The sequence below is a fragment of the Ricinus communis genome, chromosome 4, assembly GCF_019578655.1.
Source record: "Ricinus communis isolate WT05 ecotype wild-type chromosome 4, ASM1957865v1, whole genome shotgun sequence".
NCBI lineage: Eukaryota > Viridiplantae > Streptophyta > Magnoliopsida > Malpighiales > Euphorbiaceae > Ricinus > Ricinus communis.
In genome coordinates, this window is record NC_063259.1 from 8,083,655 (window position 1) to 8,109,505 (window position 25,851).

General features: G+C 31.5%; 1 protein-coding gene across 7 annotated transcripts; it reads right to left on the reverse strand.

Annotated features, from left to right (window-relative positions):
- Positions 1-1,923: 1,923 nt before the first annotated feature.
- LOC8286548 lies at positions 1,924-5,936 on the reverse strand. Of its 7 annotated transcripts, none has more exons than XR_007215648.1 (4): positions 5,398-5,936; positions 4,801-5,298; positions 4,271-4,352; positions 1,924-2,339 (listed from the first exon to the last, which is right to left on the reverse strand). XR_007215648.1 is itself a non-coding variant. In XM_025156769.2 (4 exons), exons 1-2 carry the CDS (start codon positions 5,721-5,723, stop codon positions 4,809-4,811), a joined length of 816 nt encoding a protein of 271 aa, XP_025012537.1. In that variant the 5' UTR covers positions 5,724-5,936; the 3' UTR covers positions 1,924-2,339; positions 4,271-4,297; positions 4,801-4,808. The 7 variants fall into 7 exon arrangements, 5 of the variants coding, with proteins under 5 accessions (XP_025012537.1, XP_048229378.1, XP_048229377.1 ...); XR_007215649.1 differs by having other exon boundaries at positions 1,924-2,346; XM_025156769.2 differs by having other exon boundaries at positions 4,271-4,297.
- Between the last annotated feature and the right edge of the window lie 19,915 nt (positions 5,937-25,851).

Genomic DNA, 25,851 nt, shown 5'->3' on the forward strand with positions numbered 1-25,851 from the left:
GAGAAATATATAGTAAAGAAGGAAAGGAGGAGAATGAGTCTATAGGACAATGAAAGAAAACATTAAATAGATTATTATACAACTAACAAAGAAAGGTGATGACATGTAGTATCAATCCAAGACTTGCTTGGCTAGTTATCTAATTTTATTTGTCTTTATATATATATATATATATATATATATATATATATATATATATATATATGTATATAAATGGTGCTCATGTATAGATAAGTAATGAAATGATCATTTGAGTTGACTAATAAATTGGATTAGATGAGATTACGTTTTGCATGATGATGTTTGATAATTTGCTTATTCTAAGAAATTAGCAATACTTTTTGAATAGTGGCCACTACAGGTACAAACCATAAATTAAAAAATAATTTTAAATATTTATTTCTATACAATATATATACTAAATATATATGGAACATATACCAATATTTCTGAAATGTATACCATTTATTGTAATTTTTATTTATATTTTTTCTAAAAATATAAATGTAATAAGTATATTATATAAAAAACATATATTAAAATGTAATAGATGTATTCCATTATATTAAATCAACACTTGTAATATATTCATTGCTATAGAAAAAAATTTAAATAAAAATATGCTAAACAAATTAAATTTTTAATTAAAAATTACTTAACATATATGTTGGCTAACATATAGATTTATACCTAGCATATATTATAATAAATGTGATGTATCCTATTTCTTAAGAGTTTATTTTGTAGTTGTTTAAGTTCGGTGGTTTCAATTTTTTATATATTCTATGTAGTAGTTTGGGATGATATTTAGGCTTGATGTTTGTATGTTTGTGTAGTAGCTATTGTATAGAAAAATATGGGTGTCGAAGTTACAAATCTTCATGAAGTCTTTCTTGTCCAAATGTAGTTACAACAACCATATCATTTTTATTTGGGTACCATTTTGGGGTTGTGCTAATTAAGCATATCGTCTTGAATTGCAATCAATGGAATTGCACTAATATGTAGCCAAAGTTTGCAAGTGGAGCCAATGCTATAGTATAAGAATGTACCTACCTTTTTTTCCTCCTTAACTGGGAGTAGATATTGTCACATTTTTACTTTGTTGTGATTAATGTTGGGAAGTGTTCTTTTTCAAAACTTGAATCGTATTGAAATTTAATGGTAAAATATTTCCAGTATTTAATAATTTTGATTATCTTATACTTTATAGATTTTAATTTCTTTTTTTTTTTTAGCCCAGTGCTATCTCTTTTCAATTAGCAAAACGTAATAATATTTTAAAAAAAAACTCACATCTCGTTTGATGTTATATCAAAGTGAGAGTATTTGGTCGGTATTGAATTTATTAAATGTATACCAAATACTTTAAATATAACTTAATTATTTACTAAATATATATTAGATGTATATTAAATATATATTAAGATACTAGTTATATATCAAATATATATAACATATATACAAAATGTATTATTAAAATATATAAAATAAATATCAAAAAATAGTCTTAAACACTATTATGTATACTAAATTAATATCATTGAACATGTAATAAACATATATCAAATATATTTATTAAACACATATTAGACAACTGAATACTATAAAACTTATGAAAACATATATCAAATTATTAATAACATATATTATTTTATAAAAAAATACACTTAATATACTCCCGCATTTTTAAAATAAAATTTAAACTTACAGTATAATTTGAAGAAAAAAAATTTAGAGTAAGAATAATATTACAAGTCTTCTTTTAGGGTATTTGTAAAAGAAATCTAATTTTTGACTTACTCAAAATAGAACCTAATTGGCCACAAAATAATCATTAAGCCTATTTATTAGAAAAGCTAAAATAAGACTTGTTTGACCCTTTCTCCTTTTATATTTTGAGTCTACTGAACTCACTTCAACTATGATCAGACCATGGATTATTCATATATCATAAAGAGAGATACCTCTTTAGTATTACAAGGGCAACAAGAGCTGACTCTTGTTTTTAAACTGAGTATCTATCAGTAGTCTGTGCATCTGCAGTTGAAGCTCTGGTAAATTGGTAAATAAGCATGTCGGGCTTTCTATGTCAACCAGAGAGGTCTGTAAAATTTCAAAACTATGACCGAATTGACTGATTTTCTGGTGATTTCAGTCAGACCAACCGGTTTGTTTCGAGCTCCATAAGAGGGACAACATTTTTCCTGAAACTAACTTATTTGCAGTCTGCATCTCCTTAATTATGAATTGTTTTGAATCTTCCACCATGTTACTGCCTCATAAGAATCAGATAGTTTGCTTGCATCCACATTCTGACAAGCATAGCTGCAAAGATCCTGCTCTCTAGCCAATTAAGAATCAGCTCCTCGAAAGAGTGTAAAACACTTAAATTGGAAAAACAAATCCATATGAAATAAAACCTATGCATACATTATTTGAAAATCCTGCCTTTCGAAATTCAATATTTCAAATCCAAGATTATCCAAAGGCAATGTTGCACGATGCTAGAGCCATAAACATATGAGCTATAAGAAGCAAAGAGATTTTGAGTTCAGACATTTCTAATTAATAACAATTGTGAAACACAGATGGATCGTGTCGGAACTAGAGTTCATGACATGATTCTAAGAGTTTGACAGAGCAACTTAAATAAATTTTAAGTTGTGCAAAAAGGCGAAAATCATCTTCAATTCGGAAGTAGTTTACCACCTACATCAGTTTCCATTTCATCTCATTTATTGTGAGAATAAAATTTCTGTTTTCTCTTCTAACTGTAGATAAGCACCTTGATATCAAATGGTTTTCCACCACGATTCATTGTTCACAGACATTCATTTTACGATATTATCAGAATGACTACAATAAAGACTCTGAAGAGAAAAGAGGAGGGTCCTTCAGAGGGGACAAAACAAAGTTACAATCTGAACAAATATCATCTCATACTTAGTAAACAAGATGGATGCATTATCCCCTTTGGATCAGAAAAAGAAAGATCAATCAAAACACTATCTATTTCTCTCAGGACCTAGCTCTTATTCTGACTATATAAATAAATGCTCAAGACAAAATAATTGACCATGAACACAGAATTCATGCTATCATCTGAAACAACAAGACAGTCTTGCAGCAGTGCAGAGAAGGTGGCTCAACAGATAGATAGCATACATTATACCAGCTATAAGGATAAGCCCATTTCAAATATACAGCGCACATAATATTGCTAGTATCATAGTTATTAGAGGCACAAAGTGCTAAAAGGGGTCCTGGAACTTAGGTGTGAAATATCAAGGCACAGGCCTGCACCTAGGAGAGGGGAGAGAGAAAAAAGAGAAGGAAAAGAAAATATCCTGTATAGGGCAACCGCTTATATAAATAGCATAGAACATTTAGAAGTTTAGCACTAAAAGTTTTGGAATTAAATGAAATTCTGCACTATATATAGTCCGCAATGACATGTTCATCACAATTTATGACTAAAACCAAAAGCGCATAAAACTTAGTTCTACGGGACAACATGGCATAATAAACAATTAGACATGGCAAACAGATCGTACTTGAATCTAACATGGCAAATGACAATCTAACATGACAAAATAATCTGCTGCACTTCTAGTGGAGACATATGAGGGATCTAAAACAAGACTGAAAAGAAAAAATAAGGAAAAGGATGACAGGGACAAGGGTGGAGGATCAAGTGGTAGCAGAGACCAAAGAAGAAAAGGAGTCCTTGGCCATGGTATTTTGGATCAATTGAAGGAGTAAAATAGATGAGATGGGAAAAAAAGAAGAGGATATAAGGAGGACTAAGAGGGGTGGAAAGAAGACAAATGGAATATTGGAGTTAAGAAGAATAGAGAAAGGGGATAATGGAGAAATAGATAGAGAGAAGAAATCTGGTTGGTGATGCAAAAAAGCCCTCGCAGCAATGTTTTTCCCCCTTCTGTAGATTGTATCTGTGCAACTTTGATCTGAAGTGACATAGGCTTCTTTTTTACTGTTGTTTAATTTGATTTGGAGTGCATGGGATCATGGTAAGATCACTAACATAATTGGGGAAAAATATTGAAGATCTATACGATATAACACAGACAAAGGGAACATAGTAGCTGTGTGATAAAATACTACAAAGGTGCACATAAGCATGTGCCTCAATAAGGTTGCCTGGCTTTGAATGATTAAGGTGCTAGGGCCTGGAGGTGCATTTAATAACTATGGCCAGCATATAAAGCAAATAAATGTTTACAAGTCAAAGATTGAAAGGTATTACCTCTACCTCCCTCCATTTTCATCCATGCTGCACAATATGGTGAATAATATAAAAAGAGCACTAACCTCTAGAAGCACCATTTCTACAAATTTATGAAACTGGCAAGCTTAGAACAGAAAATAACTTTTCAAGACTTCAATAATAAAATGTCGAAATAGTATGAATAGCATGAAAAGAAGCATAGATGGAATTAACATCTCACATAAAATATGAAACAACAAGGTTTCAATTTGTATAAGATTTGCGCAAAAAAAGAGAAAGCACTATTATTAAACTGATACTGAAGGTTTAGTATAGATACATAATGAGCTATAGAAATTTAGCGAATATGTGTGAGCTTCTCTAACTGAATAATTTACTAACACAAAAGATGCATTGGGGTCTTTAGCACCTTTGCCTATGTACACATAACATTTATCTTTCAACAAAACTAATACTTGTAGTCCACCAATATAAATTGCATAAATCATTACTAATACATATATTATATATGACAAAATCAAAATTCTTCATATACATCATGTAAGTACCTCAGGAACTAGGAGCAAGTAACCAAACCATCTTGCACCAGTAATTGGTGGCCTTCTTGATCCAAAGTCTCTCTAACTGCACGATAAAACTCCACCCATGACGATGAATAGACCTCCGAAGGGGCCCACAAAAATGTAGGATTAGGGCTCGCTGGGCAAGCAGCCACTAAATCCAATACTGAAGCTGCTGGTTTGAGTGGCCGAGGGAAATTAAAGGCCAAATTATCGACTTTATGTTCATAAATTTTACCATTTCTATCCAATTTATACCTTGAAGTGCCCTGAAATTGTCCCTTGGCTTCCCATGGGACTCTTGGGACACCCTTTAGATCCCACCTAATCAAGATTACATTCTCTGAAGGCTGCCAAACCCTATAAACCTCAAGTGAAATCTCTCTAAACAATATCTTCCCATGAAACCTCAAAGCCCAAAAAATCAACTTGTACTTGTCAATGCCAGTAAAAGTGTTCAACGGGTCTTGAAAAGTGATATCATCCCTAAAATGTAATACAAAAGAATGGCAAAGTTTAAAAACTTTCTCGATAAACAAACTACAAATAGAACGAAAAAAGGAGATACCCACATGACGAAATTACCTGTAAATATCATAATTGAGGTCTTTGGTAAACAACAAAGGCAAATCCTCACGGAGGGTCCGTACAGCAAGGCCAAGGTTGATAAAGAACTCATCTTTTTGGTGTGTATCTTGCGGAACCTGAGAAGGAAAGAGGGAGGTGTTGGTAGTGGTGGGTTTTGTTTTAGTATCAGTTGTTGATTGATAACTGAAATTATGAGAAGAAGAAGAAGAGAGTGTTTGGTTTTGGGTTTGGGAAGTAATTATTGATTTCTCTCTGTCTTTTGAGGATGATGATTTGGAGCTCATGAGAAGTGAAGGAGAGAGGTTTGGTAGAAGAAAAGCCATTCTTATTCTTATTCTTATTCTTATTCAATAGGTTTCTTGTGATCTTTCTTCTTCTTCCTTTCAGCTTTTCATGGATGCAGAAAGAAGGAAAAAGAAACAGAGAGAAAGGAAAGATTCTCTGTTCAATTGTGGAAACAATGGAGGAGATACTCGAGACACAAAATTTGAAGAATTTAAGTGGCTTTGAATGTGGCCATCAAAGTCTGTCCATATTTTTTGAGATTGAAAATGCACCAAGCTTAATGTTTTTTGCTATTTGCAGTTTCAACCCCTTTATTCTCACATAAATACATCCAACCCAAACTACATTCATGGTTTACTCAAAATCTTTCTTTGTAACTTGGATTTTATTTTTGAAAAGAAACGCAAATTTTTTAATAGTTTTATTTGTAATCTATATATATATATATATATATATATATATATATATATTAATTTCTGAACTTAAAATTTTTTGACACATAGAATTTTTATTTTGACATATGTACTATTTTTGACACATAAAATTTAAGTTTATATATAATTTTATAATTTTTTCTATTAATTTATTAATTAATAAATTACATTCCTAATTAGACATTGACTCTAACTTTGAAAAATAGCATATTTATTATATTTTAATATTATATTAACTAATAAATAAATTTTTAATTAAATAATGATATTAGTTCTATCCTAAAAAATAACATATTAATTATATTTTAATACTATGTTAACTAATAAATAGTTTTCTAATCAGATAGTACTATTAGTTATATCTTAAAAAATAGCATATTAATTATGTTTTAATATTATATTAACTAATAAATTAACTTTTAATTAGATAATAATTCTAATTCTAGAAAATGACATCTTAAATTATATTTCTAATTTTATATTTAATAATAAATTGTTTTTTAATTATATAATAAAGTTTGATCCTAAAAATTAATAATATCAATTATAAAGTTATATAATACTAAAATTAATTAATAAATATTTTTAAAATAATTTTTATATTATTGTAATAATAAAATTTAAAATCTTAAACAATTAAGAATATTTAAAATAGTTAGTTTGTTATTATTTTTCAAATATTATAAATTAATAATAAATATTAAATTTTTATTAAATTGTATATAATAATATGTTAAAATTACTTTTAATAATATGTTAGTATTTTATAAGAAAAATATCATATATTAAAATTAGAATTTATATGTATATGAGATTTTATTAATGATTCAATTTTTCTGTAAAATTAAAAAAATTCTAATCACGGTTTAGTATATATTTATATTGTAATTATATAATATCTTAATATTTTATTAACTGATATTAAATCTTATTTCTCAAAATTTAAACTTAAATTTTCATCATTACTATATAATAATACTCTAATTTCTTATTCCATAATTATAAATTATAGAACACTTTTATAGATTGTAAACAAAAATCCATCACTAAAAATATAAACATCAATCATAAAATTACAGGTTTGTAGGTTATTTTATAACAAGTTCATAAATTATAAACTGTAGATTCATTACATGTATACTTGAGATTCATATATTGTACTAATAAATACATAAAAGAGAATTACAGGTGCATAGGTTAAAAATAAAAAATACATAAATTGTAAATTATAGGTTCATCACGCATATATTTGAGAATTATAGTTTATAGTTCAAAACTTCATAAATTAAGAAATAGATTCATATATTAACAAATAAACTTATAGTTCACAAATAATGAATCTTATTTTATATTTGATGAATCTATAAACAATACTTAATGGTCATATTGCTTTAAATCATATTTAACAAGAATTTTCAATGAACATATACCGTACTACTAATGAACCTACAATTTGTGTCTAATGAACCTATAATTTATCATATGTAAATATGTGTAAGAGTGAAAATTCAATATCATATAAAAGATAAATATAATATTTTATAAAGATGTAAAATTATCCTTGGAAACTAGTTAAAAGAACTTGCCTGTGAAAAACCGCTCCCGCAGTGGTGAGTCCACTAGGAATAAGAAAAGCTAATTCTATTGTATTATTACCTTTAATTTTATTATTTAATAGTTTAACCCTACATCACTACACTAGTTTCACACATTGTGAATATTTGTCACGACCCCATCTGTGGCCCGTAACTGGTACTAGGGAATGGGTAGGCGTAAGGCCACCGAATCCCGTAGTAAGCTTGACACTCACTGACTTAAATAAATCTCAATCTCATTTTACTGATTCCATAATTTCATAACCATTAAATTTACACAATTAATTCGGTTTGCCAGAAGAATTAGGCTAGACCGGAAACTACAAAGCATTACAACTGATACATCTACTATTTCAACTGCGGAGAATCTAAGATTTTACAAATTAACATACCAAATCAAATACACCATCCGATGATGAAGGAGTCGGGTTACTAGATAAGAGTCGTCGAAAGACTAACAATTACGAATTTGAAAAACTAAAATTGAGACTGTCAGTCTCGAGAGTGAGTTAAAATCATATATCTAAAAATAATTGCAAATATTTCAATAATACATTTATTTAATTTGAAATAAATAATAAATCATGCAAAAATTAAACTTGTCATGTCATGCTTGAATAAAATAATTTGCACACACAACGGGACGGAGTACTTCAGTAGAATCCTAATCCCAACACTAACATCTCGATCAACCTTAATACTGACATCTCGACTAATCTCAACTTTAACATCCCGACTACTCTCATTCCAATAGGACTAGCACCTAGAGAGCGAAGCTCGACTAGGGTCCTTAACTCCAGTCCGGTCACTTAATATTCACTATCAGCTTAAGCCTTTTGGCTCTCTTATTCCAATAAGACTGGCGCCTAGAGAGCGAAGCTCGACCAGGGACCTTTACTCCGGCAACCACACTCTACTAAGCCCATAGAGCGATGCTCAACCAGGGCAAATCCTAAATCTTCCTTTTTAAATTTACCTATTTACCCTATTCCATCCCTCTCAGATTTACACTGGTACACTCATCAAACCAATATGTTCTACTGTCGTCCCATCCCGAGTCATCACAAAATCAATAAAAAATCATAATGCGGAAAATGAAATATGCATAAACACTACATAACAAATTAATCAAAATATTAATCATTAAATCAGAGATATCATATAAAATATTAGCATGACACACATAAGTAGATATATGACTTTAACTCACAGCTTTGGCGACCTTCTTGCTCTGCTCCAGTGTATCGGGTGGAGCGAGCCGAACAGACAGATTATCTAATCACAGAAAATAATTTATCAAAACGCTGAAACAATTGACCATTAACCCTAGGTCTAGATTCCTAAGACTGACTGTCTAAAATCTCGACTCGAGTAAATTCTACTGAAAATTCGGCAGAACCTCCCATACAATACGGATGTTTACCCCCCGTAAAACGGGTCCAGGACCTGCCAGAAAAATACTACAAATATCCAATAATTCATACAACGGGAGTTGGGTCCCCAAGACTTCACTATTTTCCCGACTCTGCCACACAGCACAAGAATCACGACTACGGCAGGCAGTTCGACAAACAATTAATTTTGACTCATAAATATTATCTAATACTCAACACAAACCAACAAGCATAAATTAAATTAAAGAATTTTAAAATTAACAGGCCAAAAAAAATTATCGAGACTCTTGATCGTTCGATCGACTCGACCCCAGCCGCCGAAGTCCGATCGACGATCCGAACACACCATCGGACTCGAAACGACGCGCTGATGACGATCCCTGCTTCCGATTTTTTGATCCGACCCCTGATCATTCAGAATGATTTGTAGACGATCTCGACCGTCGATTTGCAAACGAAGCCCGATCGCCATGAAACCGGTGCCATTTGAAAGCTTGAGCTGAGGAGAGTTGGGATACACCCTTCGATCGTCCATAGCTTACCGGAAAAGCTGAAAAACGCCGGCTGCCCCCCCTAATTTCACTTCACCGGATCTTCCGTCTCCGACCACCACAGGCATCGTCGTTGCTGCCAAAAGAGAGCCCTCGCCGAGAGGAGCCGATCGCCACCCGATTCTAACACAAAGTCACCGCCTTCACGCGATTCCGTTGCACGATGTCATCGCCAAGCCAACATCACGCCGACGGCCACCGGCTCATGCCCTCCTTTCCTCTTCTCCTCCATGCGTTCTCTCTCCCCGATCTCCTTTCTTTTCTTTCTTCTCCATATCAATATTAGGCCCTTGAACTTTTCCCTCTTACCATTTGGTCCCTCAACTTTTTTAATTACAATAATTTCGCCCTGCAGAATTTCTAATTAACCCCTAAACTTTTATTTAACCTTTCAATTTAGCCCCTAACTATTTAATTTGGGCCAAATTAGAATTATTGAAAAATACACAATTACATATATACCCCTGCCGACATATTTATTTACAAAAATACCAAATGTAAAAATTTTCATTTAAACCCCATATTAATAAAATTATATGTTTAATCCTTATTCCAAAATAAATTTTCAATTTAGTCCTAACACACAATTAAATTAAATAACCAATTTGCTAAATATTTTTCAACTTAAAATTTAATACCACTAGCTAAATAAAATACCCATTTTCCTAAAAATTCTTTTATAAAAACATCCTTTATAAATTTTTCCAAAATTTTCCAATATAATTTTATTTATATATATACTATATATATATTTGAGAAAATTTGAATAACCAAAATATATTTATTTCTCAAATAATTTACTTAATTAATTTCATAAAAATTTAAACTAATAGGATATAGAAAATAACTTCTTATTTATCTAGCATTAAAATGCCATTTAATTCATTCCAACTAAACCAAATAAAAATAAAATAAAATTAATTTAAATAAATACTTATTATTAATCATTATTAAAGAAATTTTTTGGGTATTACAATATTGATCTTTATATGTCCGGTGGCATCAATTAGTAGTTCTTTAGCTCCATTTACGATACTAGCTAACCATCACTCATAAAAAAGTAAGTTTTTTTCAGCGCATGGACCCTTGAATGGGAAGACGAGTAAAGAAAAAGTATTTAATTTGTAGGAGCCTTTTATCCTTATTCGAGACTCAATCCATGGTAGTGACAATAGAAATCTCCACTAGGTATCCAATTGCTTGTTGTTTAAGTTATTTTCCATTATAAGAGTTTAAAGCTTATATCTTGGAAGGCCTTAGCCTAAAACATATAGGTTTTGCTCTTACATTGGAAAATACCACCTTGACTGTTTATTGCTTTGAGATCTATTAGCATCTATGTCGGTACTTACTATCCCATGTTGATAGTAAGCCCATACCAAAAATCTTAGAAAAGAGAGACTCATCTCGAATCGTATGCTGGAGTAATAAGGTCGAAAAGAATACTTATACCAAAAATCTTATGCCATGTGTTTGTTTTTATTTGCTAAACTTTCTTTTTTGTCATGCATTTCACGTGCATTATGCATATCATGCATCCCATGCATCATTCTAACTTTCTATTTTAAAGCAATATAAATTCTCTATTAGATTTGAAGAGACATAAAGTGTTAGGCTAGAGAAGAGTGTTGATATCATCGAAGATCATATAAGTGTTGGAATACTTGAAAAGACCGATGAGTCAGCTAACTGCAACTGAAACTACAATCGGAACCGCGACCAAAACTGAAATGGCTAATGAACAAGATATTGAAATCCTTAAGAACGTTGTCATCGATGACCTGAGAGGTGTGATACGGGAAGAGCTCAAGCGTGGGATGGCTGCAAACCAAGCTTCTCCAGTTGCCTCAATTACCCCTGCGACATCTAATCCTCTCGTTGTTGTTGATCCCATCATTGATGTTGCTGCTGAAACTGTTGTCGCTACTGCTACTGCTGCTGCTGCCAATATTATTGCCAATGACCTTATTAGAAGAGGGGTGCTTAGGAACTTTTGACACTCTGATGAGTCTATACTGAGCCAAGCTAAAAAAAAGACCGCTCTTACTACTAATGAAGATGTGAGTCACTTGAGTGCAAGGTTGGATAAGATGCAAGGGATGCTTCAAAGGGTTCTGAAACTGCTGTTGCCACTGCTACTGCTGCTGCTGCCAATGTTGTTGCCAATGACCTTACTAGAAGAGGGGTGCTTAGGAACTTTTGACACTCTGATGAGTCTATACTGAGCCAAGCTAAAAAAAGGGACCGCTCTTACTACTAATGAAGATGTGAGTCACTTGAGTGCAAGGTTGGTTAAAATGCAAGGGATGCTTCAAAGGGTTTGTACCTGACTTATGATTTTAACAAGCTAGTCCTAACTAGGGAAGATAAGTTGCCTTCAAAGTTTAAAATGCCCAATATGAACAAGTTCAATGGAATTGGAGATCCAAAAGTCCATTTGAAATAATATTCTGCTATCATGGGAACTACTCAACTAACTAAATCCTAAATTGTGAAATTATTTGACTATCCTTGGAAGCACCTACTGTAAACTAGTACCCTGGTTTAGAAGGACCTGTCGAACCTAAGTGGTAAAATTTGTATAATTATTTTATAAAATAATATAATTATAATATATATCATTGAAGTTTCTATTAGAGATCTTGAGTATACTAAGTAGAAACTGAATGAGTCATTCTTTAACTTTCTAACCAGATGGAGAAATAAGGCTGCAATGATGAAGAACAAGCCTTCCAAAAAGGACCAAGTTTGTATGATGATCCAAAATGTCATTCTAATATTCAATTTTAAGCCTAAGTCTATGTGAATTATTTTTAGTTAGTAATAACATTAAGAAGATATTTTTCCATACTTTATTAATTACAGACATACAAAATCAAAAAATAAAAAAAATTAATAAAATTACATCCCCAAAAACTTAAAAATAAGCAAAAAACTAGTAAAAATAGTTGAAAGAGGTGAAAAATGTCGAAACTATGCAAAACGGGCAAGCCAGGGATGAAGTGTCGATAAGAACTAGGGTAAACCGATCAGTTCTACGACTTAATCTCATAATAGAATGATCCTTTTTGACAATTTCTTAGGTTTTTCAGCGACATTAAGTCCAAAATGTAACGACTGCATTTTCTCATCATACATGTTATGTGCATTTACATTTAATCATTAGGCATATGATGCTATATTAATAATATTTTTATTTTAGAGAATAGATATATTAATTATAACTAGAGAATAAGAAGTATGATATTAGATTATTAATTTAGAGAAGTTGATTAAGTACTTGGGTTATGTGTATTAAGCCTTAAGACTTAATTGAAACAATAGTTGAAGGTTGGGTAAATAGATTGGACTTAAAAGATACAATTAAAAGTTAGTACCTATATATGGTCAGTAAGAATTAATTTAGGATAATAAAACTGATTTTAGTAGGTGGTGGCATTGAGAGATGAATCTTGAAAATTGGAACCATGAGCAAGCTTATTTTACCTCTTCATTTCTCTAAAATTTATACATAGTCAAAAACTCAAAATTTGAAACAAAAGAGAGGAGTGAAATACCTAGAAAAACAAAATTAAGATAGGGTTTTACCAACTATTGAAGGAGCCAAGCTAAAGCTAAATGATTTGAGCATATTAGCAGCCCAAAAGCTGAAACTGGTGAGTTGTTACTTGAGTATTATTAATTTGTCACTAGGATTCTTGATTATAAATTGGGAAAACTTCAATTGATGCTTTCATAGGTCTGATTATCATGAATTAGTAGAGTATTGAATGATTGCATAGAGATTAAGCTTGATTTAAGTTTAAGTATGTCAAGACAGAAAACTGTCAAAATTCCAGCAACCTTGATGTTCTGTATTCTGGGCATAACATGTCTTATATAAGTCCCAATTAATCATAATTTTGTCTATGGAAATTTTGAAGAGTCCTCTATAACTTTGTAGTTTTGTGATTTCGCTAGTTTTGCCGTTTTAGTTGCTTAAATTGAGCAAACATATTGCTGCCCGGGTACAACGGGCTTTATGACCCTTGCTCAGTAAGTTGGGAATAATTAAATCTACAGAAGTCGGAATTGAGTAATTCTTCTTGAAGATGAAACTAGACATATAAAAGTATATGTCTATTTAATACAAGATTTTTAAATTAAGCCAATTTTACCCAACAGTAAATATACTTTGGTATTAAATTCTATCTAGAAAACAAAGATGTTGGAGATTAGTTTTATGCTATTTATTTGATGTTAATTTAAGTTAAATTGGTATATAGCTAGATGAAATATGTTTATATGATATTAAAACAGTAATTGAGAGTCTTAGAGGAAGAGTTAGACCTATGAATTAGAAAAGGGATGATCTTGTAATGCATTAGAACTAGCATTTACATGAATATTTAGAATATGCATGAAATATGAATTGATGAATGTGTTAACAGGAACTCAAAGGCCTGGAAAGGAAGTTGTGGAGAAAGGAGATTCTTCTATGTTGAAGGAATAAGTATATTTTGAGTAAGTAAATAGTTAATATTTACTATATTCATATATTTAATCAAAATGTTCCACGAATGGTTGTGTTTGCTTAATATTGTGTTATGTTTGAATGAATGAGATGGAAATTATTGGTTTTGAGTGGAAGAATTATTATTTCTTGAATATGATATAAGTGAAATGATTGAATTGTGATGTTAAGTGCGTATGCGCATGTGAATGGTGGATTCCCCGCAAATATATATATATATATATATATATATATATATATATATATATATATATATATATATATATATATATAAAGCCTTAGGAGGCTAAAGCCTAAAGAGGCTATAAAAGTCTGTAATGTGAGGATGAGGCGGAGCAGCACATTAAAGGGGATCCATAAGCCGTGAGAACTAACCATAATTGCTGAATTGTATTTTTTTTATAATGGTTGTAATGAATTGAGTAGAATGGTATGAACTTATGCGTAAATTATGAATCATGGTAAGTTATGTGATTGGGTGGAAATTGTATTAAGTGTATGTGATATAGATTATGTTGATTATTTATTGACTGAGCTGGAGGCTCACCCCTCTCCAAATTTTTTTTCCAGGTTTGTAAATAGTAGTGCATCAGTTGGTTGTATCCGAAGTCTAGCTTTTAGCAGTTCTGTCAGGTTGGGCCAGTTTTGTGGAGTCTCCTCCTGATACATTTTGTATGCAGTTATGTGATGTATATGGAAGTATGCCTTGTAAGGCATAAGAAGATGCTTTGAATACTTATTAAATGATGTTTAAGTATAATCATATGTTTATATGTTAATAACCTTGTGTCTTGATTCTTAACAATCTGCATATTGACCTATCTACATGTAGTATATAGTCTATAACGCTTGTTTGCTACCTGGAAAATGTCTGTTGGTTAGCATGTAACAGGGGGTGTGACATTTAGTGATATCAAAGCGGGGATTAGATTCATTGGGAGTAGATTCATGTTGCACATCATTAAGCATACAACATATGTTCTTTGAACTTGTTTGAGTATTTGCATTTCATATATATAGATGGAGAGACAAGGAGAACACGCAGCTAGCCTAGATAAGTCATTAGAGTCTATGCATGGTCACGAAAATGCATCTGAACATGATCAACTTGATGAGCATGAGCTACATACTGAAAATGCTACACAACCAAATGTACAAAATGTTATGGAATAGTTTATGGATTTTCTGATGCAAAAGGTAGCTCGAGAACAAACCGATGCCTTAGACTAAAAAACAAGAGGCCGTGATAGATAAGAATTATGAAAGGGTTAGGAGACAAGGTGCTAATGTTTTTCAGGGTACTACTTATCCTTTGAGGCTGAGGAATGGTTACGAAATACAGAAAGGGTGTTGGACCGATTTAATTGCACATCAGAACAAAGGCTTCTATATGCAGTTTCTTTAATAGATAAAAATGCACTTGATTGGTGGGAAACAGTTTCAAAAAGCAGAGAATTTGCTGTTTTGAGAGAATTTGCTGAGAAGTATACTACAGAAATTTATAGAGACAGAAAAAAGCTTGAATTTCTTCAGTTGAAGCAGAATGACATGTCAGTTGCAGAGTACGAAGTTCAATTTGTGAAATTATCTAAGTATGCACCAAAAGAAGTAGCCACAGAAGAACTGAAAAGGAAGAAATTTGAGATGGGTTTGAGGCTTGACATTCGTGAGAAAATGGTAGTGAAACCTTAGAATTATAATGCCTCAATTGAAGCTGTTTTGAGAGCTGAAGAAACATCATTTGAAAGGAATACTATGGAAGCTAAAAAGAAGAAAATCATTGGTACTTATAGTAATCCTCCAAGACAGATTAATACTTCTTCGTTGAGAGGCTCTAGTTCACAAAGGAGTAGTTATCGTGGACAAGGGTTTGGTGGTCAGTCTAGTAGATCCTCCACAGTACCTTACAGTAGAGGTGGATACAATTCATCTAGAATTAAGGGAGGACAAGCTTCGGCCAGTAGAGGGTCTACTCCTATTTGTCCTACATGCAATAGGAACATACTAGAGAATATTGGGGACCTAAACCAGTAGTATGTTTCACTTGTGGTAGGTCAGGACATTATTCTAGAGATTGTCCTATGAGAAGAAATAATGTTAGAGAATCTTATACAGTGGGTCAGAGTAGTGTTGGTGAAAATATTCCAGTTGGTTCAAGCAGAGGCAGAGGAAGAGGTGGCAGAGGAGGTTTAACTATTTCAGCAACACCATCAGAACAGATTCGTCAACCTCAGGCACAAGCTAGAGTATTTGCTACTACAAAAAATGAAGCATTTGTAGCACCTGAAATTGTTACTGGTATACTTTCTATTCATGATTCTGATGCAAATTTCTTATTGATCCTGGATCCACATGTTCATTCATATCACATGATTTTGCATCACGTGTTCATGGTAATATAGAGGCATTAGGTTATGATATATATGTATATATGCCTGCTGGGGGTATTATCACAATGAATACAATAGTGAGATCATGCCCTGTAGTAGTAGATAATGTCAAACTACATGCAGATTTGGTTGTTATTAATCTTAGAGAATTTGATGCTATTTTGGGGATGGATTGGTTGTCAAGAAATCATGCTATTATTGATTGTAAAACAAAGGAAGTGGCTATGGAAATACAAGGAGGAATGAAAACAGTAATTGTGGGTGAAAGGAAGACAATTCCTAATTGTTTGATTTCAGCAGTGGCTGCATGTCAGTTAGTTAAAGATGGATGTGAAACATATTTGATTAGTTTTGTAGATACTACTAAGGTCAGTCCAGGGGTATCAAACGTTCCAGTGGTCAGAGAATTTCCTAATGTATTCTTAGATGATTTGCCTAGTTTGCCACCAAATCGAGAGGTTGATTTTGAGATTGACGCAGGCACAAATTTCCGTATAGCGTCCTAGTTTTTTCGTGTTAGCTACAATCTAAGGCAGTGTACCTATCGATGCAGTCTAGCACTAATGGCGAGTATCAAGGTCGTATTCCTCGGGAAAGCGAAAGCCCAGAGTTACTCCTTTGTTCTTTGTTATATTAACCTAAAATGGATGATGAATAAATTCTAAACTAACTATTAACTACGAGCTAAGTTCCGAGGGAGATGCAGGAGTAATTGATAAGTGAAATAATCAAGACAAGAAGATAAACCCAAAGAGAATTTAAACTAGTTGGCAATCAAACAAAAGATAAAGGATCGGTGAGTCTAATTATGCTACCCGTGGACAAATTCTTAACCGAATTCAGTTTCTCTCTCGAGATAACCGAATTCCTAAACCTAATAACCTAAAGTTGGAATCTCTTCCTAATGATTGATTCTTAAATTAGCATTAAGCTTTAATCCGCCTCTATTAAGCTTTGTTAATTCTTAATCCGGCTAGTTAATTATCCTTATCTCTAAGCGATTATTAACCAGTTCTTGTTATTCAAAATTCCAATTGCCAAACGGATTTCTCAATCTCATAAAGCAATCTAAACATCACAATTCACAACGTCTCATGAATAATGCATAATCTTATTAATACTGAAAACAAGAAGAATACAAAACCAACTCAAACAATCCAACAATATAATATCAAGCCAACATAGTAAAGAAATCCCAATGGATTAAATCAGTCTAGCTAAACATGTTCATATTTAAAACAATCTAGGAAATCAATTACAATGAAAGAATAATGAAAATAAAGCATGTACACCCTTTTCTCTCGAATTGGATGAACTGCTCCAAATCTGGATCTACACTTTGATTAATCTCCCAAACTGCCTCTTGAATTGCTCCACTACTGTTTTGCACTCGGAATCTTACGATTCTGGGATTCTTACTCACTGCAACTCTCTCTCGCACTCAGTATTGTGCAGAAACCGAACCAGCCACTAGGGCTCAATGTCACTCTTTTTTCCCCCTCTTCTGTTTCCTCTCAGAAAAATTTATTTTTTCTTATATATTTAACTCAGCACTGCCGTGGTCAAGGCCGTGAAAGTCCAGGCCGTGCTGAAACTGTGGATCTCACCAAGTAGGGTTTCACCACGGCCGTGTTTCTCCCCGTGTTGTCCACCACGGGCCGTGTTTCTCCCCGTGTTGGCCACCACGGGCCGTGCTGAAGGCCGTGGTGGCTACGGAAATCGTGCCCAAAGTGCCAATTTCAAGAATCAAAGCCAATGGTTGAGCACGGCCAGAGTCCAAGTCGTGCTCAATGTATGCATTGCGGGCTCTTGTCCGATCTTGATGAATTCTCGTCCGTTTCCGCACGTATTGATCTATAATTGCTTAAACAACGATGATGGTCCTATAAATGTTCCTGAAATGCAAAAGAACATAAAACACAGGTGATCTGGGAATAAAAGCACGATAATTGCTAAGAACATACGCAATAATATGCAAGCAAATATGTGTAAAACTATGCTTATCACATCATCCCTGGTGTGGCACCTATTTCTATTGCACCATAAAGAATGGCTCCATTGGAATTGAAAGAATTGAAGAAGCAATTAGAAGAGTTGCTTGATAAAGGTTTCATCAAGCCAAGTACTTCACCTTGGGGAGCATCGGTTTTGTTTGTGAAGAAAAAGGATGGTAGTATGTGATTCTGTATTGATAATAGGAAATTGAATAGGATTACAGTGAAGAATAAATATCCATTGCCAAGAATTGATGATTTGCTTGATTAGTTAAAAGGTGCAACTGTGTTCTCTAAAATTGATTTAAGATCAGGTTATTGGCAACTCCGGATTGAAGAGAAATCTATTGCCAAGACAGCATTTAGAACAAGGTATGGGCATTATGAATTTATTGTGATGCCATTTGGGTTAACAAATGCTCCTGCTGCTTTTATGTCACTGATGAACAAGACTATCCAGCCATATTTAGATCACTTTGTTATTGTGTTCATTGATGATATTCTGATTTACTCTAGAAGCCTAGACGAGCATGAACAATACTTAAGAATTATTTTACAGATTTTGAGGGAAAAATAGTTTTATGCGAAATTCAGCAAATGCGAGTTTTGGATTGAGGAAATTGCATTCTTAGGGCATATTATTTCTAAACATGGAGTGCCACCAGATTCATCAAAGATTAAAGCAATTATTGAATGGGAACCGCCTAGAAATGTTTCTGAAGTTTGAAGTTTTCTTGGGTTAGCTGGCTATTATAGAAGATTTGTATAAGATTTTTCAGTTATTGCTAAGCCTCTCACAGCTTTGTTAAAGAAGAATGTGTCATTCCAGTGGATTGAGTTGTGTGATCAAAATTTTCAAGAGTTGAAGAAAAGGCTTACTAGTACACTAATACTTGCATTGCCATATGAAAATGGAGGTTATGTTGTATATACTGATGCTTCTAGGCAAGGACTTGGATGTATCTTAATGCAGCATGGGAAGGTTATAGCTTATGCTTCAAGACAATTGCAACCTCATGAGCTAAATTATCCTACGCATGATCTTGAATTAGCAGCCATTGAACATGCATTGAAGATATGGCGACATTATTTATACGGGGAGACATTTCAGATATTTACTGATCATAAGAGTTTGAAATGTATCCCTACGCAAAAAAAGTTGAATCTGAGACTGCGAAGATAGATTGAGCTTCTGAAGGATTATGATTGCACTATTGATTATCATCATGGAAAAGCAAATGTTGTTGCTGATGCTTTAAGTAGGAAGACGGTAGAACATTTTTCAAGTATGATTTGTTACAATGTGGAATATTTAGTTGCACTTAGACCTATGGATGTGAAGTTTTATGTTTATGACAATGTTCTGTTAGCCACATTACAAGTAAAGCCTTTGATTGGAGATAAAATTAAAGATGCACAGTGTGAAGATTCTTATTTGCAAAAGATGAAGGGTAGAGTACAAGATGGAAAGAATATACAATTTGTGTTGAAAGATGATGATGTGTTATTGAATAGAAATCGTGTATGTGTACCTGATGTAGGAGATTTGAGAAAGGAAATCATGCATGAAGCGCACTATGCACCTTATGCAATGCATCCTCGAAGTACAAAAATGTACAAAAATTTGAAGCCTTATTATTAGTGGCCGGCAATGAAGAAGGATGTGGCATAATTTGTGAGTAAGTATTTGACATGTTAGCAAGTGAAAGGAGAGCACCAGGCACTTACAGGTAAACTTCATTCTTTATCTATACCTGTGTGGAAGTGGGACAAGATTATTATGGATTTTGTTATGGGATTGCCGCGTACATTTAACAAGCATGATGCTATTTAGGTAATTGTTGATCGACTTACTAAATGTGCTCATTTCTTATTTGTGAAGCAAATGGATTCACTTGATAAGCTTGCTGAATTGTATATTTCTGAGATTGTTAGAATGCATGGTGTGCCTATATCTATTGTATCATATAGGGATCCTAGATTTACTTCCCGTTTCTGGGAGAGTTTATAGAAAGCATATGGTACTAAGCTTCATTTCAATACAGCTTTTCATCCTCAAACAAATGGGTAATCAGAAAGAACTATTCAGACATTAGAAGATATGATGAGGGCTTGCACACTTGAGTTTAAGGGTAACTGGGATGATTACTTACCACAAATGGAATTTGCGTATAACAACAGTTTTCATTCTAGTATTGGTATGGCTCCATATGAAGCTTTGTACGGGAGGAAACGTAGAAGTCTAGTATGCTGGGATATTGAAGGTTTAAGACAACTTGAAGGTCCAGAATTGGTATAAGAAACAATGGATAAAATAGAGATAGTTAAAAAGAATATGAAAGTAACACAAGACAGACAAAAGAGTTATGCTGATTTGCACTGAAGGGAAATGGAATATATTGCAGGTGATAAAGTTTTCTTGCAGGTATCACCATGGAAAGGAATATTAAGGTCTGGTAAACAAGGGAAATTGAGTCTGAGGTATATAGGACCTTATGAAATTATTGAAAGAGTTGGACCATTGGCATATAGGTTAGCATTACCTATAGAGTTGTCTTCTATTCATGATGTTTTTCACGTTTCTATGTTGAGGCGATATATATCAGATCCTAGTCAATATTATTCAAGAGCCAGAGATAGAAATCACAGAAAAGTTGACATACGTGGAAGAATCGATAGAAATTCTTGATCGAAGGGTTAAGCAATTGAGAAATAAAGACATTCCTATGGTCAAGATTAAGTGGAGTCATCATTCACCAAGAGAAGCAACTTGAAAAGTGGAAGAGCATATGAGACAGAAGTATCTGCATCTATTCCATAGTAATGTTGGTGAGTTGTTAAAATTTCGAGGACGAAATTTCTTTAGGAGGGGAGAGTTGTAACGCCTGTATTTTCTCATCATATATGTTATGTGCATTTACATTTAATCATTGGGCATATGATGGTATTATTAATAATTTTTTTATTTTATGAGAATAGATATATATTAATTATAAGTAGAGAATAAGAAGCATGATATTAGATTATTAATATAGATAAGTTGATTAAGTACTTGGGTTATGTGTATTAAGCCTTAAGACTTAATTGAAACAATAATTGAAGGTTGGGTAAATAGATTGGACTTAAAAGATACAATTAAAAATTAGTACCTATATATGGTCAGTAAGAATTAACTTGGGATGATAAAACTAATTTTAGTAGGTGGTGGCATTGAGAGATGAATCTTGGAAATTGGAACTATGAACAAGCTTATTTTACCTCTTTATTTCTCTAAAATTCATACATGGTCAAAAACTCAAAATTTGAAACAAAAGAGAGGAGTGAAATACCTAGAAAAACGTAAAATTAAGATAGAATTTTACCAACTATTGAAGGAGTCAAACTAAAGCTAAAGGATTTGTGCATATTAGCAGCCCAAAAGCTGAAATTGGTGAGTTGTTACTTGAGTATTATTAATTTATCATTAGGGTAAACCTTAAGTGATGCTTTCATTGATTAATTAAAAGGCTGATTATCATGAATTAGTAAAGTATTGAATGATTGTATAGAGATCAAGTTTGATTTAAGTTTAAGTATGTCAAGACAGAAAACTGTCAAAATTCCAGCAACCTTGATGTTCTGTATTTTGGGTATAACATATGTTATGTAAGTCCAAATTAAGCCTAATTGGTGTCTATGGAAATTTTGAAGAGTCTTCTATAACTTTGTAGTTTTGTGATTTTGCTAGTTTTGCCGTTTTGCTTGCTTAAATTGAGTAAACAAATTGCTGCTCGGGTACAGCAAGCTGTATGACCCTTACTTAGTAATTTGGGAATAATTAAATCTATAGAAGTCGAAATTGAGTAATTCTTCTTGAAGATGAAACTAGACACATAAAAGTATATGTATGTATATATATATATATATATATATATATACCTTGGGAGGCTAAAGCTTAGAGAGGCTATAAAAGTGTGTAATGTGAGGATGAGGCGGAGCAGCTTACGTGTGTGAAAGGTGAGGATGAGGCGGAGCAGCACATTAAAGGGGATCCACAAGCCATGAGAACTAACCATAATTGCTGAATTGTATTTTTTTATGATGGTTGTAATGAATTGAGTAGAATGGTATGAACTTATGCGTAAATTATAAATAATGATAAGTTATGTGATTGGGTGGAAATTGTATTAAGTGTATGTGATATAGATTATGTTCATTATTTTTTTACTGAGCTGGAGGCTCACCCCTCTCCAAATTTTTTTTTCAGGTTTGTAAATAGTAGTGCATTAGTTGGTTGTATCCGAAGTCTAACTTGTAGCAGTTCTGTCAGGTTGGGCCAGTTTTGCGGAGTCTCCTCCTAATGCATTTTGTATGCAGTTATGTGATGTATATGGAAGTATGCCTTGTAAGGCATAAAAAGATGTCTTGAATACTTATTAAATGATGTTTAAGTATAATCATATGTTTATATGTTAATAATCTTATGTCTTGATTCTTAACAATCTGCATATTAACCTATCTACATGTAGTATATAGTCTACGACGCTTATTTGCTAGCTGGTAAATATCTGTTGGTTAACATGTAACAAGGGTGTGACAAAAAAATACCCAAACAATGATCATACATGTAACAATAAGTAAAAGTAAATTAGTAATAAGCAAAAGTAAATTAGTAATAAATTAGAATTGACTAAATAAAAAATCAAATGATAATCAAAGAATTCATGTCCAAATATGATAAAATAGGTGTTTCTAGCAAAAGTGACTGTAACTTATACCAAAACTAAAAACAAATATGGAATCTATTGAATTATCCATGCCAAGACCAATTAATCATAATATATATAAAAATGTGAAGAAGGCGGACATGCAAATTTACTAAAATTTCTTGATTGGTTATTTAAATATCAATTATATTATATCTATAATTATTTTTTTAAAATTGTTCTATACTAATGGTTTTTCTTATAAATTTTTTATCAAATATTAGAGAATAAGTTTAGCAATTTTAAGTGTAATATTCATGGACTTACATTTTAATCGTTGATTATTTTCTTTCTTAATTTCATATTTCCACACATAAAATAGAAAAAATAATCGATTTACACATAACTAATTAATTATGGATGCCAAAAATGAGTTTGGCAAGTGGTCACAGTGGGTGCCTAAATTGCTTATGCAGGGTAAGAAAAAATAATTTTTTTATTAAATAACTAATTTCTTAATTAAATTTTCAAAAAAAATTATATGTAGCTATATATAAAAATAGAACAAAAAATATAATTGACAAGTTCAATATCTATAAATTATGTACAATTTACATGGATGAAAAATTAATAACTAATACAATATGAAAGTACAAAGATGGAATAGGAAAAGGGCAAATAATTTAGTAAAATGTTTATGCCAATATTTTTATAACAATGAGTTAATTTAGTCATTAATAGGTATAATTTAATTAATAATATTGTTTAGCCTTAATAATAGTTTTTATTAAATAAAACTATTATTAATAATAAGGTGAAGTATAAAACAAAAGAAACTGTTAAATTAAAAAATTGAAAATGGTAGAATTTTCGTAAAATTTAGCCTATTCAAACCTTTATAAAGAAGCATACAACAGGAATTTGTAATAAGATTATGTTTAAATAAATAACAATAATCTAATGATAACTAATTTAAAATAATAATTGATAATATTATTTACTAAAAATTAATTTCATATTTAATAATTTTAATTATACATATAACCCCATATATATGGTTATATTGTTGATATGTTCAAATTAAACAGCATTAGCATTAATTGGTTAAGTGAAATTTTTTAATTTTTTTATTAAATAAAAATACTTATAGAATTAGAAACCTTTTTACTAAAATTTCAATTTTATTATTGTTTTCGTCTCATTTTGATATTTTTTTATTGATCTCGAAATATAGTTTACTTTTTAATTAATAATTTAATAACTAATTATCAAATATATGTTTCATTAGTTATTCCAAACAACATTAATAAAGTATACATTGGAGTGTGATTCATTTAATTAAAAAAGTGTAATAAGAAATTTTTTAAAAATATATGATACAAAATTAATGAAACTGACCTAGATTTAAAAAATTATATGTAAAATTAGAGTAGCCTATCAAACTGAGACAAAGAAAAAAAATTATTTTATTAATAATTTATTTTAATAGATTTTTATTTGCTAATTAATTATTATTTAGAAATATTTATAGAATTAGGAGCATATAATCTAAATCCTCATAGAATTTTATTAAATTAATTAATAAAAAAATAGTAAAATAATGAATTCAGCTATTAATATTTACGTGCATCGCACGTAAATAAAAAAACTAGTATACATAAATAATAAAAAATAGAAAGAATTTGATAAATTATAAAAATACTAGATATTAAATAAAGATGGATAGATCCATCAAATAGAAAAGAAACTTTTCCAAAACCATATTTTCATGGAATAACTGTTTTAATTACCTTTATCCCCAATATGATAATTCATTAGATTACTCATCATAGCATGGAATCTAGCCAATTATGATTTAGATTATCATATTCAAATTTCTAAATATGCAGATCTATTAAAAGTTAAGATTCAAATAAACATCATATTAGGTCTAAATATTGAAATCAGAAGAATAGATCCTAAACATGTTACTAAATCACAAAGATCAAAGAGAAAAGGAAAAGAAAAGAATAAATGAAGAGTTTAGAAAATTTTCAGATTGTCACCGTATTATGTAGATCCTCGAGTCTCAATAATAGAAGAAGAGATTTATCCAAAGATTGAGTAAGGATCAAAAGTGTTTAGTGGGTTTGTGTTTCCTTTTTGAAATTACAGTATGTTCACCGAAAAATTACTAGTTGTTCTCTGCCAAGAACTATCAACCCCTTAGTCTAGGGTTTCATTTTCCATTGATACAGAAGGTGGGGAGGGGGAGGCGAAACTCTAGAAGCTAGGATAATCATTTCTTTAGCTTAAAATTATTGATAATTAAAAAAATTTATTAAACATCTTTCAATCAATAAATACAGACAGTTTAAAATAATTGGAATAATTGTCAATAAATATCCATGTACTTATAAAAATAATCAAAAGCTAGATAATTAACAGTAAAATCCTTCTAAAAAGTTAATTTTGACAATTATTGACGCTTAAAATTGAAAAATATCGAAAATGACAAGAAAAACTGAGTTTTGGACCAACTAATACTATTTTGCATAGCCGATCGACTATGATGGTTGGCAAACTTCTAAAATTTTACAATATAGTTCCTGTACTTGGCCATTTGACTGA

What these genes read in the sequence shown, in the direction of transcription:
- LOC8286548 (XM_015717253.3), bottom strand. Translation starts at nt 5,723, where the DNA reads ATGGCTTTTCTTCTACCAAACCTCTCTCCTTCACTTCTCATGAGCTCC. An exon ending in CTCAATTATGATATTTACAG is followed by an intron (nt 5,299 to 5,397) that starts GTAATTTCGTCA and finishes ATTACATTTTAG; the next exon opens with GGATGATATCACTTTTCAAG.